We start from the raw sequence: 17,837 nt of genomic DNA, 5'->3' as shown, positions 1-17,837 counted from the left end.
GCTTCTAAGTTTTCTCCCTGTTTAAAAGACACATGTGAAGAAAAGCAGCCCTTGCGATGTTGTGTTGTGAGAACAAGATGTTTGGAGCTGCTGCAGATTAGCCAACCACAAAAGGAGACGTGAATAAAACACTGCCAACAGCACAGCTGAAAGAGGGACAAGTGGGATCCCTGGGATATCAATGAACAAAAAAACAACTCTGGTTCCTACTGTTTTAGCCACTGCTCATCTAGTATTTGCAGTCCAAAGCATTCTACCTGGTAAATTTCCCATGGCCCACAGGAAAAGACCTACTCATTTCTATAGTATTAAAAAGCCTATCGTAAACTTGCCTTAGCTAAGTATTCACCTCACTCCCAACCTCTGGTATCTCACACTTTTGGTAATAGCAAAAGTGAACTGCTCAGAAACCCTGCCATGTTCACTCAAGCATCTTGTCTTCTGCACTTGCTGCTCTTCCTCCCAAACGGGCAACCTCATTAGATGTTCCTTCTGGCAAACACACAATCTCACTCCATGTTCCTTCTGCCAAATGTCATTCTTCTGCTTCTTTCCCTGAAAAATTCTTCTCACTCTGCATGCTTACATTAAATCCTGCCTCCTTTCTTTCTAAAGCTTTCACTCCTCATCACATATGTCTGGCACACAATCAATATCACATATAATAAATCATAATTATAAGATTCCAGTGGGCATCTAGCACACAGTAAGCACTGAATAAAGCAGCAAAATAATAAAAATGACAATGATAATAATAACAAGCTCCTGTCTGTGTTGTTGTGTTCTGTAGCCTTAGAAAAACTGCTTAGTATCTAAAAGACATTTGACAGTTATTTGTTAAGTGGACAAGTGAAAACATTAATAAAAATGTTTTCTTTGTAAATTCTGTTGAAAAACCACAGAAATGAAATAGAAACACTTCTGTTGTGAGCACTTTAAAGATTAAAACTACATCTATTCCATCTTTGTCTCCTGCAACTTATAAAACCTAACTTACAGAAGCTCTCTGATAAATAGGTAGCTAAATTAAAGGTGTCCTCATACAGTTTGGATTGTACCATGTATTAGGTGTCCACATCCAGGTAGCATACTAGCATTTTTGTTACTGTGAAACATTTTTATATTTTTATTATAATCTGCTGACCCTTGCATTGGGCAAATTGTACATTATGACAATCTTTTGGCAAATGGTAGCAGAGCACCTTCTTCTAACAAAATTACTGTTATCATGACAATTAACCAGCCAGTGGAAGAACACATCTTGTTCCAACAAAGTAAATGCATCTCTTTCAACTTCAAAATAGGAGGAATGAAGTCAGTAATAGTGAGACCTTGTTGGCACAAGCATATGTAACATGACCTGTGCTTCACTGTTCTTTTGTGAACAAACATTCCTTACTTTTACTTTTTAAATCTATGGTAGGACCTCCCAGAGCAGGGCTCCACAACTCCCAGGCCACAGACTGGTACCAATCCATGGTCTGTTAGGAACCACGCCACACAGGAGGAGGTGCGCAAGCCAGGGAAGCTTCATCTGTATTTACAGCCACTCCTTATGGCTCATATTACAGCCTCTACTCTGCCTCCAGTCAGATCAGTGATAGCATTAGATACTCATTGGAGCATGAACCCTGTTGTGAACTGCCCATCTGAGGGATCTAGGTTGTGTGCTTCCTATGAGAATCTAATGCCTGATGATCTGTCACTGTCTCACTTTGCCCCCAGAAGGGACCATCTAGTTGCAGAAAAATAAGCTCAGAGCTTCCACTGATTCTACATTATGGTAAGTTGTATAATTATTTTATTATATATTACAATGTAATAATAATATAAAGTAGCACAATAAGTGTAATGTGACTGAAAAATCCTGAAACCATCCCCACCTTCCCCCAGCCCATGGAAAGATTGTCTTCCACAAAACCGGTCCCTGGTGCCAAAAAGATTGTGGACAACTGACCTAAAGTAATTCACTATCACAAGTCTTACCTGGGTTGCTGTTTTCAGAAGAGTATTTTGGCAGCTGTTTTTCTTTGTAGTCAGAAAGTAATTCACAAATTCTATGTATAAAAATATAACAAATAAAATTACTGTTTTAAAATACTGATCTGGAAACTTACCAAATGTAAAATTCTTAGAGTATTTCAAACAATATCAGAATATCAGAACTTAACAGTATTATCCCATCCACTTATGCGTACGTTCTACAAACTTCTCATGAAGCTTCTAATTAAAGAAGAAAAAAAAGTAAGATGAAATACTCATAAATCGAGGGCACTGTGACCCAGTAAATTAACTTGCATTAGCCTGACATAATAGAAAGTGTCCCAACTCTAAATAAGTCCTAGCTCCATAATGAACAGCTATTTGCTCTTGAACAAGCTGCTTCTCTTAGGCTCAATGTCTTCTTCTACAAAGTGAGGACTATGCTGCCTTATTTTACTAGGTTGTTATAATGATTTAACAAGATAACATTTTTTTAAATGCTCAAAGAAATAGTAAAACAACGGAATAATTTGTTCCTAAACTTTATGACTGAAATTATCTTGGAATCCCAAATAAAACCCAGTGCGAATTTTGTTCATAGGTTCTAATATGCAAATGTTGTAGTTTGCAGGAAATGTTATTAAGTCCTAATTTTGCTTCTTAGTTGTCCTGCTCTTTATGGCTTATAATTCAGGGCATCTCAACTATGTCATAGTTTATAACTAAATTTATTCATAAATATCTCATTAAAGTAGATAATGTGATTGTCCACTATTACGGAGTTGATCAATCACGCCAAGGGCAGAAAAACCAATGGATGTTAAGACCTGACTTGGACCAACGATCCTTCTCTACAGACTCAAACTCTCAGCCAGTAGATGTCTGTTAGGATAATGCTTTATATTGATGTTCAATTCCAGCTGACATGGGAGACCAAAAGTCTACTTTTATTTTTTTTTAGTTTCCACGGAGAAGTAGCAAGCTGACATTCTGTCATTTTCGACATACATACTAACAATATATTTTGCACCGAACATGTTATTCAGGTCTAAGTCATCTCATAGACCATCTTACATGACTATTTTTGCAGCACAAATCACAATTTCAATATTTTGCTGGCACCCATTTTGCTTTGATTCACACTGTTTCCTTAGAGCTAGTCAGCAAATAGTCAAATGACCTTCCAGTGACTGCATAAAATATGGAATGCTTCAAAGATTTGTGCTGCCTACTAATGCAGAAGCCATGCTAACTTCCCCCGTATTGTTCCAATTTTAGGATATGTGCCGCCAAAGCAAGCACAAAGCCCTACTTTTACACAGGATTAGTGATGAGTCATGGACAAGGCTTGGCTCTGTTAAGTCCAACTAACCTACTTGAGATTCTGAGAATTCTCTTCAATGGCTTCCTGTGAGCTAGAATTTGAAAATATTTTAAAATCTTGAGCTAGAGATGGAAGTAGCTTGGACAATTTTCATTATCATGTAAATCAAATCACTCAAGGGGCCAACCACAGCTGGGAGCCACTGCTCAGGGCAAGGTTCATATGGGACTTTCTACTGCCCAAGGTTCTATACAGGATATAAAGGTGCCTCACAGTACAGATCTGGTAGCAAAGAGGAAACAAACACTGATCTCTTTCTGCCACATTATTTGAACCCCTCTCACCCTTTAGAACAAGCCCACCTAACATCTGCCAGAGAAAAGACCAACAGCCTCAAAGGATCTCTTACCATGAAGGTCTCAGCTAATTCCTGGCTAAGATGTGGGTTCCACATTAGGTTCTGAATATGTGGGGAAGGGTCAATTTGCTCACTTTGTGTGCGGATAAAGTCAGGATGCCCAGCGGCCAGAGCAGGGGGCTGGTGCTCTGGGAACAATGGCTGAGCATATAAGCATAGGTATGGGAATTAAAAAACATCAAAGTCACTGTATGAATCGCCATGAAGACTTCAGGGATCTGAATCTACTGATTCATCTTAAGGCAGCAGGACCAGTTTGAGTGGCCACAAAGCAGCAACAGAATCAACGGAAACAACAGAATGATTGCAATGTCTTTTTTTCTCCTCCTTCTGACTTGATAAAAGCGACTGTCTTCCTTGGATTTAGTGAACCCCTTCGGTTCTTGAAAAATTCAAGGAGTATGTAGGACATAGTCCCCAGAAGACAGTACAAGACTTTCTGCTAAACTGGACATTTCAAGACCCAAATAACTAATCAGAAAAATTAAAGATGTGACACTATTTTTTATCCCATGCATAGGTGTTACACTTGGATCAAATGAACAATGCTGGGATCTCTAAGGATAAAGATCTTAAAAGTCCTGAGATGAAGAATCCCGCACCCATTGGTACTTCTAACTTGTCTTGCTTTTTGTCTGATTTCTGGCTGATGCAGGGGACTAACTCACTGCCACGCGAAAACTACCTGAACCAAACTATGACATCTCACCTGATATGTAAGATGCAACTGTTATAATTATTTTAAACCTCAATTCAGCATTAACTAGCCTTTTAATGTAAACACTTACACATGATGATGACTAGAAACAGCATACTCTCTGGCCGTCTGTCCAGATAGATCTTGAGAAGATACATCAATATTTTGCTCAAGTAGAAGGCTGACTATACTTGCTGATCCACAACATACAGCAAGTATGAGAGCAGTTCTAAAATGACAGAGATAGGAACTGTAATAAAGTTATTTTTAAAGCTAATTTGATATACTTTACCAATGTAACATCTTGCCTGTCTGTGCAGAATCAAACATTTACATGCACTAAAAGACATAAGCATCTTGAGTGCTCAAGTGTTCATCTTTGTAAAATACCACAAAGGTTAAAAGGAAGGGACAAAAAAAAACCCTCTTTTCTCAGTGGGGTATTGCATAGCAGAAGCTACTAATTTAACATCCTTTGATGGGCAAGAAACAATGTTAGGGCCACTTATCTGAAGTGGACAAAGATTTAAGTGAAGAGTTCGTCACAGCTTCCCTAGACTGATATGCTGTAATACAAAATCAGCTAGGGGGTAAGAGAAATAAGAGCTCTCTGCATGCTGAAAGCAGTAATATTAACAATGGTAAGAATAGTAGTCATAGGAGTTTCAGTTAATGGTGCCAATAACCATGTGCTAGGCACTGAATTAAATCCTACATTTATCTTTCTTACTTATGCACAGCCAACTTTGAAGGATATATTCTCCTACTTTTCATATATGACAACACATTTGGTGGTAAATAACATCCCCAAGGTCACACACCTAGCAAGTAAGAAAGTTAGGAATTAACCCAGTCTTGTGTGAATCCAAAGCCTAGCTCTTTTCTCTTTATCACCCACCTACATCTTGCCTTCATTAAAGGAAAAGTGTATCCACTTAAAACTATCTTCACTCCCTCTCTCCATACCAATTAAAACTAAAAACACCAAAATACACTGGAAATAAAAAAGGAAAAAAGCTGTTGAACCCACAGCATGTGGGAACAGCAATTAATTGTCATGTAGGGATAAGCTAACATTAATATTCTTCAAAGAAAGCAACTTAAAGCAGAGTCATCGAAAAGACAAAAGGATTTTCAACCCCTATTTATGTTTAATACAGCATATTTAGTGGAAAAGCATGTAAGACACAGAGGTTAAAAACTATTAGAAAGGGTTAAGAAGTTCAATACTGAGTCACAAAGTAAACTAAAAGTTAAAGTTCAAACTTCATAAAATTAATATGAAATGCCTTTAGCTAACATAAGATCATATAACCAAAAACGTCACATAACAAATAACATCAGTCAATATAATGAGAAGACGAATCCTACTAAAACTGGTCTTTATGTTCCCCAGTCGAAGTAATTGTTTTTCTGCCTAACTGATTTGTGTTGATACTGATCACTACATCCCAGTAAGTATACATTAATCTTATTAATTTAATATTTATGACTTCAGTGACTGCTATCCATCTAGAACACAGATTAAAAGAAAGAACTATACCTTCCATATCTATCCAGCGCATTTAAATTTGCTTTTTTCTTGATTAAAAATTTCACCACTTGCTGTTTTTGCTCATGTACACCAAGTAGCAGTGGTGTGAGGCCATGCTGTAAAACAATATAAAGCAAAAACCTATGTAATTCAAAAAAGTACATATTCCTCAACCCAAGTGGAAACTTTATATAAGATCTTATGGACTTACACGCATAGAAAGTAAATAAAATGTAGTCGCTTCCTTCTCACTCTTCTGTGCTTTCCCACACGCTGCTCCTTCCCTTGGAAACACCCCTTCTCTGCCTCACCACAGTAACTCTAATCATCTCAAAAACTCACTTGAAACATTTACTGCTTCCAAGGCTCTTTGCTTCTAACTCAGCATTTGGCATGGTGTTATTGGATGGTAATATTTTTCCCATCTAAACAAAGAGCTCCTTGAGGGCAGGGGCTGTATCTTTTGTCTCTATATCCTCAACCCTAAGATAAATTGTGTATAAAGCAAGAATCTGCATGTAAAATATTTCTTTAGTTTCATGTTTTACCAAAAGTTCAACCTCCAACATACAACAAAAATTGCTATTAAAACTCATACTGCCCATTTGAAAAAATTTTCCAACATTTATTTAAAATCTATTTGTATTTAATTTTCCCAGATTAACTAAATCATCAGTTCATAGGACTACTGAAACTAAATTAACAGAATTCCTATCTGTATTCTTAATAACTCCATGGTTTTTAGTGTTTAAAACTGCCATTCTGATTATGCCAAAGCTCTACATACTTAAGAGACACACTGGATAGTCCATAATACAGCATCAATTGACAAAAAATGGTTTAGAATTTGCTACAATTCTAATTGAGAAAACTCTGCTTTAACGACTTACTGACCTAAGCACTTGAATGACTGAACAAAGAGACACAAAATCCTGAGAGGGCCATCCTCTACTTATTGAAAGACTACTCACAGCAAATTTCTAAAGACCTTCTGAATGGCAGTGAATAACTGATGGTAGGAAGGAAAAGGTATTATTTTGTAAGCTGATACATACTACCAATAATATTCATTTTAGTGTCTCAGTCACAGAGATCAAAGTCAGACTAGGCCAGGAATGGTGGCTCACACCTGTAATCCTAGCATTTTGGGAGGCTGAGGTGGGTGAATCGCTTGAGCCCAGGAGTTCAAGATCAGCCTGAGAAACATAGCAAAAACCTCATCTCTACTGAAAAATAAAAAAACAAAAAACTGAGGTTGGAGGACCATCTGAGCTTGGGGAGGTCGAGGCTGCAGTGAGCTGTGATCACACCACTGCACTCCAGCCTGGGAAACAGAGTGAGACCCCATCTCAAAAAAAAAAAAAAAAAGTCAGATTAATGTTATTGGAAAGGAAAGATTTAAAGAAATAAGCACATATCCAACTCCAACTCTTCTAGAGATACCTTAAGTTTCTGAGACATAAGAATTTACATATTACATTTATGTATTCAGTGGCTCTTAAGCAGGAGTGTTTCCAGATTTTGAGAAAACTGTTGTTGTTGTTGTTGTTGTTAGAGACAGGGTCTCATTATGTTGACCAGGCTAGACTCAAACTCCTGAGCTCAAGCAATCCTCCCACCTCAGCCTCCCTAGCAGCTGGGACTACAGCCACGCACCACCATGCCTGGCTTCAACAAAACATTTTCATATATACATATTCAGGCTTTATTAGACTTACTGTATCAAAATATTCAGAAAAAGCCTAGACTTGTTGATTATTTAAACATTTTCCTCAGGTTACTGGGATGCACAATTCAAGCTGAAAGCTAGTACAACAGACAATTACTTCAGTCTCATTTCTCACCCACATGACCAATTCCCTTTCTCATTTGAGGATTTGGCCAAAAAGAGTAAGGAGTAGGAGAGAGACCCATTTGCTGAAAATACCACATGATTTTCCCCGGTAAGAGAACAGGGTCTAGTCAACTCAAAATCCAACTTGATCTTGTTACTTATTTATCTTCCACCTTCCCATCCAGACACTCTAGATTTGAAAGCAGAGCTGAGACTCTAATTGGCCATTTCTACCAGAATAGGATACTAAGTCAGTTAATTACTTGATATTCCCTCTGCTCAAGGGTTTCCCCTTACATTACCACCTATTCACTGCCAATCTGGTTCCTCAGAGGCCTCCTAAAATTGATCTCTATTCAGTTTACAACCCACTAACTCCCTCTCCCAAACTGAAAACTGTCATTCTCTAAAATTGAAGAGAACCTTGTCTCACCATACAAAGGAAACAAATCAATCAATCAACAACAACACACACACACACACACACACACACACACCCTCTTCATGGTCTTTTCCCTCTATTACCTAATTTCCAAATTGGCCTTGATATTTCTGATTGCTCTCTTTTTCGCTTTCCACTTCTGGCTCATGAGCAATCAGAAATATCTTAAGCCTTGCCACTGACAGGCGCATCACCTCGTATCTATTACTGTTTTTTAGAAACTTGCCAAAGGAGCAGGATCTCTATTCACTGAAACACGTTTAAGTTTTCTTGGAGTTTTCATGTAAAACCTATTTCGGGGCAAATTTTGCCATTTTACATTCATTAGGGGGAAAAAATCCTAGGAGGGAAAAATTTAAAAATAGTATTATCTTTTACAAATTCAGTGTTTTCAAAAAAAAGTATTTACCACAAGTGCATTTAAAAAAAACTGTACCCTCTAATGCTTCTTTGCAAGTAACAATATTTAAAATGAAGTCTTAGATAATTAGGTCATTTCAAAATATTTTCATTCAGGTTATGCTTGAGCTTCCAAATATGGAAGACTGGCCCTTACACAGGTCAATGTTAAAATGAATGCTTTTCAGTATTTTGAAGATAAAATTGGTAGATCTATACCTTGTTTTTTGATTCGATATCAGCACCGTATAAGAGCAGTGCTTTGGCCATTAATTTATCTTCATTGTAGATAGCGTAGTGTAGAGTGGTATTTCCATACTCATCTGGAATATTTGGATCAGTGCCATGTTCCAGCAACATTAACGCACATTCATCTTCCTGGCATTGTACGGCCTGTCAGTATTAGACCAAAAACAAATTACAAATCCTAGGAATTCAAAATAACATTCCACAGCTTTCACCACCTAGTTATATTTAAAGGAGAAAACTCATTTTTATGCTATGTATTGAAATCAAACCCACCTCACACTGATATAGTTGGCTACTGCGTACCTTTATCAGAGCTGTCCTCTTTTTGTTGTCAAGGACATTAAGTTGACATCGTCTGTCCAGTAGGAGTTTTACTACTTCTGAATTCCCATTGGCAGAGGCCAGATGTAGAGCAGTCCTATGAGAGTGAGAAGACTTTTTAGGAAATTGTAGTGCACTAGCTACAGCCATAGCAATGACTCATGTAATTGCAAACACTGAATAGCCTGCTATTACTCTGCCTTCAAAACAAACATTTAACTTTCCCATGAAAAAAGCACACTATTTATTATCTCTCATTGCTCGCTGTATTAATGAAAGGGCAGCCTATATGAATACAAAGAGCATAGCCCTTGGATGACATTCAACGTGGGCTGGAATCCTACTTGAAGCTCTGTCACTTCCTGGCTGTTGCTTAGCCTTTTGGGGTCTCAGTTTCCTCATCAATAAAATAGGAATGAAAATAGTAGCTTTCTCACAGGAAACCACTCTAATGCTTAAATGAGACTCTGCACAAAAGATATAGAATAGTTCCTAACACAAATAACAGCTCAATAATTGTTAGATATTATAATTTTTACTGATACCACTAAAGACAACATTTGAATTAAGTGAGATGATACAATTATACCTACACTTTGAGGTGTGTTTTAAATATTACAGCTAACATTGCATTTTAGTGATTCTAAGCTGATCATTGTCTCCATGTTGTCTCCACTGAAATACCACTTACAATTCATGATTTACTATAATTGGCGGCATTTAAATAATTCTCTTATTGAGGCAGAAAATAATGGGGCATCACACAATCCCTGGTGCCTTACATGAAGTAGAATATGTTACAACAGGTCCGGGGCGGTTCCAGTCAGATGACCAGCATTTAGATAAATTTTAGTTCTTAAAAGAACTATGGAATAAGAAAGCTGAGGTGAAAACAAAAACAAATTTCTAAAATAAACCAATTCTTACTTTGGTTTTCAATAAACTTTAAGCCAAAGAAAACTTGGAATTCAAATGAATAGCATGGGCTCATTTTTTTCAATACTTAGATTTATACAATATATCTACATCAGGTATTTCCAATCATTCATATTAGGATTTAAGACTGTTATAAATTTTCTCTTTTTAAAACGGAATTATGAAACGATTTGTGGAGCTTTTTTCAACTTTTACATTCAGGGGTACATGTGCCAGATGTGCAGGTTTGTTACATAGGTAAACGTGCACCAAAGGGGTTGGTTGTACAGGTGTTAAGCCCAGTACCCATTCATTCTATTTCCTGCTTCTTTCCCTCCTCTCACCCTCCACCCTCTGATAGGCCCCAGTGTGTGTTGCTTCCCTCTAGGTATCTGTGTGTTCTCACCATTTAGCTCCCACCTATAAGTGAGAACACGCAGTATTTGGTTTTCTCTTCCTATGTTAGTGTGCTAAGGATAATGGCTTTCAACACCATCCATGTCCCTGCAAAGGACATGCTCTCGTTCCTTCTTTTATGGCTGCATAGTATTCCATGCTGTTTATGTACCACATTTTAGTTCTTAAAACAACTAAAACAGTCTTTATCCAAGACTTCTAAATTTTCAAAAGAGCAGTTAAGGGTTGTCTTTTACTATTTTCTACCTTCAGAAATGCTTCTGTTTGAAAGGACGGAGGAAAAGCTTCAATTGAGATTAAGTCCTAATGCCCCAATTTTAAATCTCTCAGCTTGCTCACGCCCAGCAGATAAACATGAAGTTTTCAAAGATGGAAGGATCTTGAGAGATAGTAGAATACGCCTGCCACATAATAGGTGTCTGGCTTATGTCTGATGACTAAATGGATTGAAAGAATGGATGAACACAGCTTGGGAGTTCAATATTTTTAAAGAAAACTCCTATAGAGTAGTGCAATACATTTGCAATAGTAATAATCATTTATATTTGCTATTTTAATTTTCATAAATATATAACAACTAAAATGATTAATTCATACTTTTTACATGTTTATATATAATGAAAAGATAATTATGTCATAAAATGTATATACAATAAAATCTACAGGAACAGGTAAACACAATCCCTCTACTTCTGAAGAGGGTAAAAGTTCACGGAAGATAGCCAACCACAGAAAGAAAAATAAATAATAGAATGTGAGAAATTATTTGCATCTATGCAAGAAGCATATTCCTTCTCTTCCCAAGGATTATTGCATTACTAATGAACCTTAACTAAAACTTCAGATGTTCGTTGCAGAAATCACAGGTAAGAGAAAGGGAAAAACTTCACTTACAAATCCCCAGAAACAAGTTTGATTATATTTTCTACATATTTTCAGCTAACACGAGCAGATTCTGTTCGTGTATATGTGTAACAAACTGATTTTTTTCTCACTTGTTATAGCAAAGTACATCTTTGCATGTTGACATATCTCTGTATCTACTGACAACCTCAATTTTTACATATTATTCCATCCTATGGATGCACTGAAATTTGTCCATGAAATCTTTACATGGGTTCTTCTAAATACACTGCTATTTTAATCAATACTAAGAAAAACAGACCTCTATTTGGTAAAGATATTTCAGTATAATGGAATTGATGAGTAAAAAGCGTAACATTTTTAATATGTGGTTCTTACCACTAAAGTGTTCGAAAAGCTGTAGCAATTTAAACTTTAAACAACTACATAAGTACCACTGTTCTTCATCCTCACAAACTTTGTGGACAGAAAACAGTATTTCATTCCTTTTTGTTTTGTTTTGAGATGGAGTCTCACTCTGTCACCGAGGCTGGAATGTACTGTGGCACGATCTCGGCTCACTGCAACCTCCACCTCCCTGGTTCAAGCAATTCTCTTGCTTCAGCCTCCTGAGTAGCTGGGATTACAGGTGTGTGCCACCATGCCCAGCTAACTTTTTGTATTTTTAGTAGAGATGGGATTTCACCACACTGGCCAGGCTGGTCTCAAACTCCTGACTTCATGATCCACCTGCCTCAGCCTCCTAAAGTGCTGGGGTAATGGGCGTAAGCCACTGCACCCGGCCTTTCATTCCTCTTCTAACTTAAATAGAAAACACTATTTCATTCCTCTTCTAACTTAAATTCCTTCTTCTACCAGGAACGCTATCTTTTCCTATGTGCATAGGTCACTGGTAGATATGCAAAAAAAGTACTTTGCCCAATTTTAAAATGAGCTTATTTTATTGTATCTGCAAATATAGGCCAGGCACAGTGGCTCACGCCTGTAACCCCAGCACTTGGGGAGGCCAAGGTGGGTGGATCACGAGGACAGAAGTTCAAGATCTGCCTGGCCAAGATGGTGAAACCCCATCTCTACTAAAAATACAAAGCAATTAGCCAGGCGCGGTGGCAGGCGCCTCTAATCTCAGCTACTCAGTAGGCTGAAGCAGAGAATTGCTTGAACCTAGGAGGCAGAGGTTGCATTGAGCCAAGATCGCACCACTGCACTCCAGCCGGGGCAGCAGAGTCAGACTCCATCAAAAAAAAAGTGTGTGTATATATATATATACATATACACATATATATACACATATATATACACACATATATACACACATATACACACATATATACACATATATACATATACACATATATATACATATATACATATATATCTGCATATATAAATAGGCATTTGTATGTTTCTCTTCTGGTATGTTTCTCTTTTTGTATATTTAAAATTTTTAATCTATACTCTTATTTCTGTGACATAAAAATCTAGCTAGTTTTCTCCAAACATGAATTATGAACAATCCATCTTTTTTATATAATAGAAAACATCACCATTATCAAGCGCTAAATTCTTACATATATTTGGGTATTTCTAAATTTCCTATTCTGTTGTATTCATTGATGTCTTTTCAGCTGTTAGTAAACAATTTGTGGAAATAAATAACATGCACATTTTGATATCTGGAAAAGCAAGCCTTTTTCCATTCTGTTACAAAAAATTAATTTATCACAATAATAAAAGACAGCATGTGTAATTTAAAAACGCTAAAACTTTGCTATTTTTATTTGGCTTAGGTAAAAGTGATAAATAGAAAAAGCTCCCATCTTTTTTTTCTTTTTTTGAGACGGAGTCTCGCTCTGTCTCCCAGGCTGGAGTGCAGTGGCACTATCTCGGGTCACTGCAAGCTCCGCCTCCCAGGTTCCCGCCATTCTCCTGCCTCAGCCTCCTGAGTAGCTGGGACTACAGGCGTCTGCCACCGTGCCCGGCTAATTTTTTTTATGTTTTTTAGTAGAGACGGGGTTTCACCACGTTAGCCAGGATGGTCTCGATCTCCTGACCTCGTGATCCGCCCGCCTCCCAAAGTGCTGGGATTACAGGCGTGAGCCACCACGCCCCGCCAAAAAGCTCACATCTTAAGAAAATTCAATCTTCCTATTCAACCACAGGAACCATCTTCCCATTTCAGTTTCCTTCTATGGTTCCTCAGTAAAGAACATATTTACATACTGTACATTGATATAAAATCCATACTGGATTTTATTTGAAGAATATTTAGCCCTGAAGTTGATGTGTTATGGGGCTTCGTTCTTAGTTCTCAATATACACTTTTCTATAATGTATAGAACATTGTTTTAAAATCTGTAGATTAAAAATAATCTGCTGCATTGACAATTTTGCAAGTTAAATCACTTTAAAACAGTCTATTAGTGTTCTACGAGGGAAATTATGATTGGAAATCAGCTAAAGTTTTGTTTTTGTGTTGCTGTTCATAAAAGGCCCTGTACCCTGACCTCTCTGAGGTTTCCACATCCAGGGTGGTGTGACGCCTGCAGAGGCGAGAAAGCCGGGTCCCCCTCCTCCCCCACCAGGAGGGTATGTCCCCATCATCCCCCCACGTCCCACCTCCTCCCAGCCCAGGCCTGGTTACCTCTTTTGCTTGTCCTTCTTGTTCACGTCAGTGTCCCTGAGCATGACGATCAGATCCTTTCTAGGGACTTTACCCCACCAGGCAGCTCTGTGGAGCCTGTCCAGATCTTCTCCACGGACATGGTATCTGGGCTCCATGAAGGCGCTGTCATCGTAGTCTCCCCAAGCGCCCACCTTGCTCTTGCCGCTCCCCCTGCAGCAGGGGAAGCAGTGGCAGCACCACTTGCCCATCTTGCTCCTGAGTGTCTTCATAGTAGAGTCGTCATGGTCTCCAGAAGCGCCCACGTTGCTCTTGCCGCTCCCCCTGCAGCAGGGGAAGCAGTGGCGGCACCACTTACCCATCTTGCTCCTGAGTGTCTTCATAGCAGAGTCGTCGTGGTCTCCAGAAGTGCCCACGTTGCTCTTGCCGCTCCCCCTGCAGCAGGGGAAGCAGTGGCAGCACCACTTGCCCATCTTGCTCCTGAGACCAAATGGCTTCTTCACAGAAGAGGCAGCCGGCATGGAATCAACCTCAGCCACCATCTGCTTTTAACAGCCAGGAGAAGCCGGTAGTAGCCAGCAGATCGCGTTTACCAACCAGTTTCACCAACTAGCAGGTAACTCCGGGTTCCCAATCTGTTTGAAGAGAAAAGTCAATCCCAGCCAAAACCTGCCAACCCCAGCAGGGGATTCCAGCCCAGCCCACCCCACTCAGAGAAAACCCACACCCACCCGGGGAAAGCCCACGCCCCGCCGGGCGACCCCACGCCCACCCCAGAAAGGGGCAACCCCCCCGCCCCAAGAAACCACCCAGCCCACCCGAGGGAATGCCAAACCCAGCAGAGAAAAGGTCAAGCCCAGCAAAGGAACACGAGAGAGAAAACGTCAATCCAAGCAGGAAACGTCAATCCAAGTGACCAGCGCCAAACCAAGCCAAGAATGCAAAGCCAAGCCAAGCCGCTACAGGCCAGCCAAGCCGTTAACGCGCGTGCAAGCGCGTGCAAGCCGTTACAGGCCAGCCAAGCCGTTACGCGCGTGCGGCGTGCGCGTGCAAGCCGTTACAGGCTGGCCCAATCGTTATGCGCGTGTGGCGTGCACGTGTGGCGTGCGCGTGCAAGCCGTTACAAGCCAGCCAAGCCGCTGCCGCGCGTGCGGCGTGCGCGTGCAAGCCGTTACAAGCCAGCCAAGCCGCTGCCGCGCGTGCGGCGTGCGCGTGCGGCGTGCGCGTGCGGCGTGCGCGTGCGGCGTGCGCGTGCGGCGTGCGCGTGCGGCGTGCGCATCTCAGGTGGCGTCAGTGCACGTGGCACAGACACTGGCCAATGCATGCAACCCGCCTGCTTAAGTCTTGGCGCCACAAATGTCACCGACAGCCTTGAGTTCCCGGCAAATTTCGTGGGAGTCAGCTGAGCTTTCAAGCCACTGAGAAGCCTCTGGTGAAAAAAAAAAAAAGCCTCTTGAAGGAGGACTGGGGCTAAGCGTCTGGAACTTGAAGATGCTGACAGCCTCCTCTGAAAAAAGCCCCCAGGACACTCCTGGCGGTGCTGCTGTGCATGGCAGCAGCTGCAGCTGGGAGCTCGGGCTGACGGAGCTGGCTGCAAATGGCCTCAAAATCGCGGAACACAAGACGCCCACCGAGCCCAGCACCTGCCTGAGGTGCCTTCGACACCTGCTCCTCTTTGCTCCACACCCGGAACACGAGGCCATCAGCAAGCAGGCATTTGGGGCCACAGGAACGCGGCCAGCTCCCGCCCCGGTGCCCCCTGCCCGGTGTCCAAGCCAGGGCCAACAGCTGTGGGGCTTCTGGCCTAGGGGGCTCTGCTCCACTGGCATGCAATAGGGTCAAGGTGCAGACTGCTGTGTCCAGGCCGGCAAGAGGGGGCTTGGAGGAGCACCTACCACCGATGGAGAGATGCAGAAAGGCAACCCCATGTGCAGATCCTGGGAACAGGACACTGAGCCTCCCTGGTGCTGGCCTCTGAGCTGGACCAGGGCAGTGGCACCTCGACCCTCCTACCGGGACCCTCCTGCTGCAAAGCTTTATGCAGCCAGGCTCCAGGCTGCTTCACGCAAACCATAGGTGCTTTGGTGTGGGAGGAAAAATGGATTCTGAGCCTGCACACCAACCTGCTCTTACCAAAAGAAGTAGAGGGGAAGCCAATCACAAGTGCAAAAAAAAAAAAAGTACTATTTTGTAACTGAAGTCTTGCCTGATACACAGGGTTAAGCTAAGGCTTCTCTTGCTTGATACTAAATTAAATTTTGAATGAAACAAAACGAAGACACACACTAAATTTCCTTGTCCCTCTGTAATCCCCTGAGCCAGGAAGCAAGGGGAAGCCTGGCCTCCTGGACTCTCTCCCCAGCTGGGGGCTGAGTAGTTTCCTCCAGGGTCACAGGGAGAAGCTGGGCTCAGTGGGGCCAGGCTGCCCTTCCTTCCTACATGGGCATCTTCAAACCTTCCATTGCCCCATGCAGAGTGCCATGATCTGGGTTCAAATCCCAGCTCCGGCACTCGCCACCTGTGTTACCTGGCAAATGCCTTACCCCCCAGGCACTTGCTGTCTGTGTCCTTCCTGACAGGAGGGATGGGAGCTGGTGGCCCTGGCATGAAGTGCTGTAACAGTCAAACACAAGCAGGAGCAGGCCAACACCTGGGTGTGGGACTGCCCTGCTGGGGGTGCTCACCAAAGAGCACCTACCCATCTGCCCACGTAGCCTTGCACATCTCAACACTTATCAGGCACCTGACTATGGGAAATCCCTGAACAAAGCCCTGAGCTGCCCTGGGGAATGTGACCAGGGTGATGCACCAGGAAGGACAGTCTGGGGTGCTTGGCATGAGTAAGGATAGGCTGGGGAAATGCCAATCTCTTCCCACCAGCTTTGCATCCCAGGGCACCCTCAGTGGACAGAGAACCCAGAGATGCCACAAGGCTTGAGCTGCATCCTAACCATCCTGAGTTCCAGCCCAGCCATGGCCTGGGCCCGAGGGTACTTTGGGTGCTAAGTTGGGATGACGAGGGGCCAGGTGGCACTCCTGTGTTCCAGGATCCAGTCAAGAAGGTGGTACCCTGTCACTGCCTGGCTCCATTTGGTCCCAGTGGAAAAAGAAGGGCAGGAAACCTCTAGCACCCACCCTCTGGGCCACCAACACCCAGGTCCAGTGTGGCCACCTGAGTCAGCACCACCTGCCTCGGGGACCAGAGCATGAAAGCCCAGATATGAGCAGCATAGTGGAGCAGTGGATACAGGTGTGCAGGATGTGCTGTGCAGATCCAAGGAGCCCCTCTCTGGAGGCTTGGGCATAACCTCTCCATCTTATTGACATAATATTTTACCTCTTTGTAAGGTGCATACAAATACTTGTTACATGCATAAAATTTGTATTCTGGTTACTTTGAATATTTACATGTAATAACATTACTTAGTCACCACAGCCTGCTGTCAAACATTACAGCCTATTTCTTCTAACTGTAGGTTTGTACCCAATAGCCAACTTCTCTTCATTCTCCCTTCCACATACCCAGTCTTCCCAGCCTCTGGTACTGCCATTGTATTCTCTGTGTCCATGGGATCAAGTTTTTTTTAGATCCCATGTCAGTGAGATCCTGCAGCATTTGTCCTTCTGTGTCTGCAAATGTTTCTGAAAATGACATGATTTCATTATTTATTATGCCAAATAGTATTTTACTGTGTCTATGTAGCACATCTTACTTATCCATGCATCTGTTAATGAATACTTGGATTGATTCTGTGTCTTTGCTATTCTGAATAATGCTGTGATAAAAACGAGCATGCAAGTTCCCCTTTGTTACACT

At 41.4% G+C, this 17,837-nt stretch overlaps 1 protein-coding gene and 1 non-coding gene across 3 annotated transcripts in view; both read right to left on the bottom strand.

Annotated features, from left to right (window-relative positions):
• The window catches only part of LOC100991406 (POTE ankyrin domain family member G), a 38,509-nt gene extending 21,437 nt beyond the window's left edge, over nucleotides 1-17,072 (bottom strand). The window contains exons 1-7 of one of the 2 annotated variants that reach the window (XM_055109400.2): nucleotides 14,379-17,072; nucleotides 14,042-14,233; nucleotides 9,184-9,298; nucleotides 8,851-9,024; nucleotides 5,966-6,072; nucleotides 4,514-4,651; nucleotides 1,987-2,057 (exon numbers count right to left, since the gene is read on the bottom strand). In XM_055109400.2, coding sequence (XP_054965375.1) covers nucleotides 1,987-2,057; nucleotides 4,514-4,651; nucleotides 5,966-6,072; nucleotides 8,851-9,024; nucleotides 9,184-9,298; nucleotides 14,042-14,178 — 742 coding nt within the window. In that variant the 5' untranslated portion in view covers nucleotides 14,179-14,233; nucleotides 14,379-17,072. Of the gene's footprint in view, nucleotides 1-1,986; nucleotides 2,058-4,513; nucleotides 4,652-5,965; nucleotides 6,073-8,850; nucleotides 9,025-9,183; nucleotides 9,299-14,041 lie in introns of both variants that reach the window. The other variant, XM_055109399.2, reaches the window with a different exon arrangement.
• On the bottom strand, nucleotides 3,179-3,285 carry LOC117979522 (U6 spliceosomal RNA). Its single transcript, XR_004670403.2, has one exon. It is a non-coding gene; the product is annotated as a U6 spliceosomal RNA (small nuclear RNA).
• Nucleotides 17,073-17,837: the final 765 nt, after the last annotated feature.

This window comes from Pan paniscus, chromosome 13, assembly GCF_029289425.2.
Source record: "Pan paniscus chromosome 13, NHGRI_mPanPan1-v2.0_pri, whole genome shotgun sequence".
NCBI lineage: Eukaryota > Metazoa > Chordata > Mammalia > Primates > Hominidae > Pan > Pan paniscus.
Note: the sequence above shows the minus strand (reverse complement) of the source record. Positions and strands in the feature narration are given on the sequence as shown.